At 40.9% G+C, this 7121-nt stretch overlaps 1 protein-coding gene across 1 annotated transcript; it reads right to left on the bottom strand.

The window, feature by feature from the left end:
* Nucleotides 1-1477: 1477 nt before the first annotated feature.
* LOC110685119 lies at nucleotides 1478-2083 on the bottom strand. Its single transcript, XM_021861581.1, has one exon. It carries the CDS (start codon nucleotides 2081-2083, stop codon nucleotides 1478-1480), a length of 606 nt encoding a protein of 201 aa, XP_021717273.1.
* Nucleotides 2084-7121: the final 5038 nt, after the last annotated feature.

The following is a 7121-nucleotide window of genomic DNA, read 5'->3' on the forward strand; positions in this document are numbered from 1 at the left end:
AGCTCTATGGCTTTAAATGTAGGGTATCAAGAAGGGGTTAAAACACGACTCAAATTGGCTCAACCTACGGGTGAATGGAAAAAAAAAAATAAGTAGGCCTAAAATGTGGAGGCTCTATTCTCTACAAGGAAATTTCAATCATTTTTTCGCAACATGCATCATTCAAGTCTCAAACAGTCAAAAAGCAAGACCAAGAATTCAATTAAGTGAAGGACAAACTAATCACACAAGAAGAAACATGACTGAGATAGATTGAAATCAGTCAAATATGGCTCAAAACTCTCACCGGGTACACAAACTATTCACATAAGTAGAGCGAGGAGACCATCCTGGCCACAAACCAACTCAATTCAAAGCAAATCGGTGAATGGGTTTTCGAAAACTATTTTCGCAAAGCACACATATATAATTGTTATCATAGAAGTATAGTCATGTAATGGCATATCAATCAACACTAAAAAGAAATAAACTAGCCAAATACTAAAAGAAAAACTAATATATACATGGTGAAAAGTGAATCCTCCCCCAAGATAAACCATACATTGTCCTCAACGTATGCAAAAATCAGTGTAAAATGGGCAAGGGGAGAGGGAAACAGATCTACTTATCGGAAGGGGGAAAACAATACCTCGGGTCGGAGCTAGGTTGGAAGCACGGACGTGCCTTATTTCGTGGACTCCATCCTCGTAGAATTTGCTCTTTTCACCTATTTAGATAGAGAAAATAACATCAAGAATCAAAAATAAACTCTTTTCACCTATTTAGATAGAGAAAATAATATCAAGAATAAAAAAAAAATAAAAAAATAAATAAAAGAAAAGTAAAGGATCGAGAATGGGTTGCCTCCCATTTAGCGCTTGTTTATAAGGTCTTTAGCTTGACCGTAGTGATACTCATTGGCTCAACCGGGATCACCACACGAAGGGGGAACTCCGCAATGTTGCCCATGGGAATGATTGCCTCCAAGTGACTCCTTCATTTTATTGTTTACCTTCCTTATATCCGAACTCACCATCATGTGGCCAAGCACATCATCGGGTGGAATTTTGTCCTTGCTTCTCTCGAAATTTCTATCAAATACATACTTATCAAACAAAGGGTTAGTAGCATTGATTCTTAAGCAAATACCACCATCAAATTTAAAATTATGTTCATCAAAGAGCTTGAACATGACTTGTTTATCCTGGGCCCTAATAGTCACTTGTCCTTTAGGAACATCTATTAAAGCTTGACTTGTGGCAAGGAATGGACGACCAAATATAATCGGGATCTTATGGTCTTCTTTCATGTCCATAACAACAAAATCAACAGGAAAAACAAGTTCACCAACCTTAACTAATACATCTTCAACCACACCCTTAGGGAGTGTAGAGGTCCTATAAGCTAATTGAAGAGAAATAGGGGAAGGTCTAAGTCCTTGCAAGCCTAAACTCTCATATAGTGAATAGGGCATTAAGTTAACACTAGCACCTAAATCTCACAAAACCCTATCGAAAAATTTCTCGTTTATCGTGTAGGGAATAGTGAAACTACCAGGATCATGCAGCTTAGGTGGTAGGTTATCATATAAGAGAGTAGGGCCCTTCTTATGTGCTACTTCATTATCCTCACGTTGATCTTTGATATTCTTTACAAAATTTGCAAATTGAGGCATTTGAACTAAAAGATCAGAAAAGGGAGTAGAAACGTGTACCTTCTTGAGGGCTTCACAATATTTGCCAAATTGTCTATCGAGCACGGCTTTTGACAACCGTTGCGGGAAAGGCATCGGTTCCTCATAAGCCGGTGGAGCCACATATTTGGAGCTTTGAACATCTTTGCCCTTTTCGTCTTTTCTAGACTCCTCACTGCACACTTTCTCAACAATTTGCCTTGGAAAGGCTTCATCTCTTCTCAAGAAAACAGCATTGCATTGTTCTTTTTGAACCTTTGCTTGATCTTGAAGAGTTGATAGGCGACTCACCTGTTGTGAAAATTGGCTTATTTGGCTTTCCATGAGCTTACTATGGGCTTGCAACTGTTGGATTGAGTTACCTTGTTGTTGGATAGCACTATTGGTTGTGGTAATAAAGCTCTCTATCATCACTTCAAGGCTAGATTTTTAGGGTTGTGGTTGCATTGGTTGTTGGTTCATGGATGGTCTTTGTTGGAAACCAGGTAGTGGTTAGTTGTATTTGTTGGGTTAGGGTGGTGGTGATGGATTTTGCTGTGCTTGGGTGTTCTTGTATGATAAGTTTGGATGGTGTTTCCAACCTTCATTATAGGAATTTGAGTAGGGATCATAAGGATTTTTGGGATTTGAGGAGTAGAAAGCATTGGCTTGTTCAATGGACATCTCACTCGAGTTCTGCAGGCAATTTGGTGCGATATGGCCCTGCACATTACACATTTGACAAACCTCCTGGGGGCTAGTAGAAGATCCAGCTTGGAACTTATTAAACCTGCTTGTTAGTGTCTGCACAGAACTAGCTAACATAGTCAAAGCATCCACATCAAGCTTACCTCTTTTTTTCACAGTATGTCGGCCTCCTGGATGGTAGTTGTCGTTGGCCACCATCTTCTCTATAAGCTCCTTTGCTTCAGTGGGGTTCTTTGTCAAGAGAGAGCCTCCTAACGCAGCATCAATATAGATTCTGAACTCATGAGTCATGCCATTATAGAAGGTTTGAATTAATATCCACTCTGGAATGCCATGATGAGGGCATTGTCTCTGTAGCCTCTTAAACCATCTCCAAGCCTCATAGAGAGACTCATCATCTGCCTGTCTAAAAGTGGATAGCTCATTCCTCAACCTAGCAGTCTTCTCGTGTCCCAAAAACTACACTAAGAAGGCTATCACTAGCTTGTCCCACGTATCGAACGAGCCAGTGACTTCATCTTTCAACCACTCATTTTCCCTATCCCGTAATGAGAAGGGGAAAAGGCGTAGTCTAATAGCATCATCTGTTACACCATTCATTTTCATTGTATCACATTTCTCCAGAAAACTATCAATATGACTTGTCGGACAATCATGTGCTAAGCCTGCGAATGAATCATTGGAGATAAATTGAATGAATTGTGGCATAAGCTCGAAGTGCTGAGCCGTTACTGGTGGCCTGACAATGCTAGAAAGAAGTCTGGTAGTCGTCTTAAGAATACCGTACTCCAAAAGGGATTTCGTGGCGTCCGTCATGTTTCTATTGGTTTGATTTCTCCTTCTTCTTCTACCTGCTCGTCTTCTTGCGGTTGCTTCGATTTCAGTATCAAAAGGTACTAGATCTTCTGAACCTGAGCGTCGTGTGGGCAAGTAACAAGAAGACTAGAGAAAGAGTATCAAAAACACAAGAGAAAATAGCCGAAGCAACAAAATAAGCCTAGCAAAAACGAATCACAAATAATCTAATGAAACTGTTAGTTCCCCGGCAACAGCGCCAAAATTTGATAGGCGTGTCGCGTACCTAACAAAATATAACCTAACTGACCACTACTATGTAGCAGGGCAAGCAAGGGTCGAATCCTAAGAGACTAAGGTTCAAAAATAATTAAATAGACTCAAATTCCTACTAAGCAAAAATCAATATTGATCGATTAACTAAGGAACTAATGTATGGAAAATTCGAAAATAAACTAAAGAATATGAAGAAATCAAGTAATTAAAACATCCAAGATCTAGTATCACCACAATTACGCTTGATGCAATTATATTTTTACCCCTAACATACGATTCCAATTGAACGGGGAAAAGTAAACCCTAATAAATATCAAGGACCTCTCTCGAGTATCAATGGCTTCCCTAACATACAATCAAGCCTATTCTCATGGTATCATGCATATTAGAGACATTGAACACATTACTCTAACTTCCCAATTATCAAACCCAATTACTCTCGTGTTGAATATCAAACCCTAAATTGATCTACTAAAATCCGTTTAAACCCAACTCTCGCTGTGATAGAAACAATGGAATAATCACAATACTAAGATTACGTCTAATCTAGCATTGGCATAATCACAATCAATTTAGCATAGCAATTCCAAAAGTCATTAGAGAATTTAAAGATTTAATTCATTCATCAATCATTATTGGGCTACCCTAGATCTTGGAATAGGAAATCTACTCACTCATAATGGAATAAACAATAACAAAAATAATTAAAGAAAACATAATTAAGAAATAAGAGATGAAAAGAAAATACCAAATCTTGAATTAAATTGAAGGCGGAAAGTGTAAATCTTGAATCTTGAATTACAAAAGTAAAGAAAATAAAATAGAGAGAACTAGTTCTTAATAACGTAAAATAAAAGGCTAGAATAAAACTTAATGAAGAAATAAAACACTCTTTAATATATATATAGCCCTAGAAAGATAAGAAGATAACAAAGTTTCTTGGCGCATAATCCTCCCAGGAGGCACGGACGTGCCCCTCAGAAGGCACGGACGTACCTCTATGGAAGAAACTTTGGATTAATTCTTTCGCAATGAGGCACGGACATGCTTCAATGGGGCACGGACGTGCCTCCTCTCCTGCGCGTATCACTCATCATAAATCAGTCATAACTTCATATCCGGAGCTTCGTTTGAGGCGTGTAACATATCGTGGGAAAGGTCTTCAAGTCTACTTTCCAATGCAGTTTGAATCACTCCATTATCAATTGTATATCAAAAGGTATGAGCGTAATAGTGATCAGGTGTCATATTTGTCAAGTATTTCATCAACGTTTTGTTTCATTTTTGCTCAATTAGCTCCGTTAATCCTGAAATACATAAAAAACAATGAAACTACCCATAAAAGCATCGAATCATCGAAACTAAACCAAATTACACCAAAATGGACTAAAACACTCGACTAAGCTAATAAAACCAACCAAAAATAAGTTTACAAATATGCACAAAACACGACTTATCAAGGAGGTTAGGAATTTTCGGATGTGCGGTTTATGTCCCAATAGCTCTACCACAATGCTCTAAGATGGGTCCGCAAAGCAGGTTAGGAATATATGTTGGATTTGAATCTCCATCAATAATTAAATAACTTGAGCCTACAACAAGGGATTTATTTGTAAGGTTTCGTAGTGACCCTCACTACGCGGAAAGAAACCCCCCAAGACCCGCCCCGATAACTAAAGCAATTAAAGCTGCAAAACATAATTAGTACATAAGTAAAATTTGAAGGGATAAACGAATTATACCCTAGACGCGTGCTTAGCTCACTAAAGGAATTCTTACTTCAACCTCGCAAATGCAACGCCTCCGACGGTTCGTACCCTCGAACCCGACCCGATCGTCCTAAGTCCCGAAGGTTAGTTGGGACCTGAACAAAATATAAACTTGGATTTTTACGAACTTAAGGTATTCTCAACAATGGAGATGCCTATATAGTTCCACTCAAGTGTGTTCATTCCCAAATGCCAAAGCCTTGGTATTTATAGGGAAATGAACCCTTGGATTTCATTCTCCAACTAATGTGGGAGAATGAGAAAATGTGATAATTTATTTAATTCTAAATTAAATAATTAATCAAGACAATCACTATGCAACAAGTGTCAAGGGGGGAGAGAGAGTTAGGTGAGGACCAAAACCAATGAGGGAGACCATTGCCTTGCTCCCCAAGGCTTTGCTCCAAGTATAGCAATGGCTGGGCTGGCAGCCAGCTATCACGCCAGCATGCACCAGATGGCATGGCTAGCACGCACCACTGGGCGCTGGGCGAGGCTCCCTTTGCTGCTGCTGCTTGCTAGCCAGCACTTGCACTTGCACTCGCACACGCACACGCACAACCTTGCTAGCTGGTGCGTAGTGCTGCTGCCTAGCCCCTTCTCGCACACACTCGCATCGACAGCATGCGTGCTGCTAGAGAGCCACGCATGCTAGGCATTGCCTAGCCAGCCACGCGCACAAGCATGCGATGCTTGGTGCTGTGCTAGCGATGATGCGATGGCATGCATGCACACGCACACACGCATAGGCCTAGCCATGTGATAGTGCTGTGCTGCGATGGTGTGACAGCATGCATGCACACGCACACACACATAGGCCTAGCCATGCGATAGTGCTGTGCTGCGATGGTGCAACCGCCCTAGGCATACACACACGCAAGTGCCTAACACTGCGATGGTGTTGTGCTTGTGCGATGGGCTGCGATTGTGATGCTATGCCATGCGAAGGCTGCGATGGCATCTAGGCACCCAAGCACGCATGCTGCGGTGGTGCAGTGCCATGCGAAGGCACGCATACACGTAAGCATGCTGCTGCGATGGGCTTCCTTGTGCGCCCGGCACACATGGTGCGCCTAGGCTTGCGATGAGCTAGCCTAGCCTAGCACTCACATGGCTAGGCCGACGTGATGCTACGGCTATGCTTGTACTTGTTGCTTGTGATTTTGCGACGCTCGGTCTCGACGCCCTAGGCTCGATATCCAACGTCTGTGTTTGTAAAACTTTGACGACTCATTAAATCCTTCGGATTGATTCGTCGTCTCAGATCGGTTGTTCGATTGGGTTCGACCCGAAGGGTTCAGTTAAGATTAAGCTTTAATATTAATTGTATCTTAATATTACTGATCGGATCACTCGACCTTACTGAAGAATTAGCTCTATAATAATTCTGAACCCTCTATCAGAATAATACACTTGTTGGAAGGACACCATTCTTTTCATTATTTACGGCTCGTTTTGCAGATTGTCATTTCAACGAGTCAATTTTTCCAACATTAGGGGAAGAAAAAAGAGAGCTTGAAGAGAAAATTAAATAGAATGAATTATCATTATCTTATCTTGATCCTCAAACTAAACAATGTGAACTAGAAGTTCAAAATATAATTCATTTACAAAGTTTAGCAAATCAATTGCCAGACTCGTTTGCTGACCTAAAAAGAGTGACTAAGTGTCATGGTCCGAGTGTTTTGACACCGGGTCGTGCGGCGCGTTCTTATCTTTTGGTGATAAGGACACAACCCTGGAGTGGAAATGGTACGTGAGCACACAGCAACACGAACCAAGGGTATCTCAAGGAAGCACATGTCTACAACGATTGCGAAGTCAGGGATTGTGACGGCCGATATTTCGAAGCGGGCATGACGACAACGGGGGTGTCATTTGAGGTTCTCTTGGTTTGGAGGGGATGCTTTAAAACAAGGAAA

This window comes from Chenopodium quinoa, unplaced genomic scaffold (genome assembly GCF_001683475.1).
Source record: "Chenopodium quinoa cultivar QQ74 unplaced genomic scaffold, ASM168347v1, whole genome shotgun sequence".
Classification (NCBI taxonomy): Eukaryota; Viridiplantae; Streptophyta; class Magnoliopsida; order Caryophyllales; family Amaranthaceae; genus Chenopodium; species Chenopodium quinoa.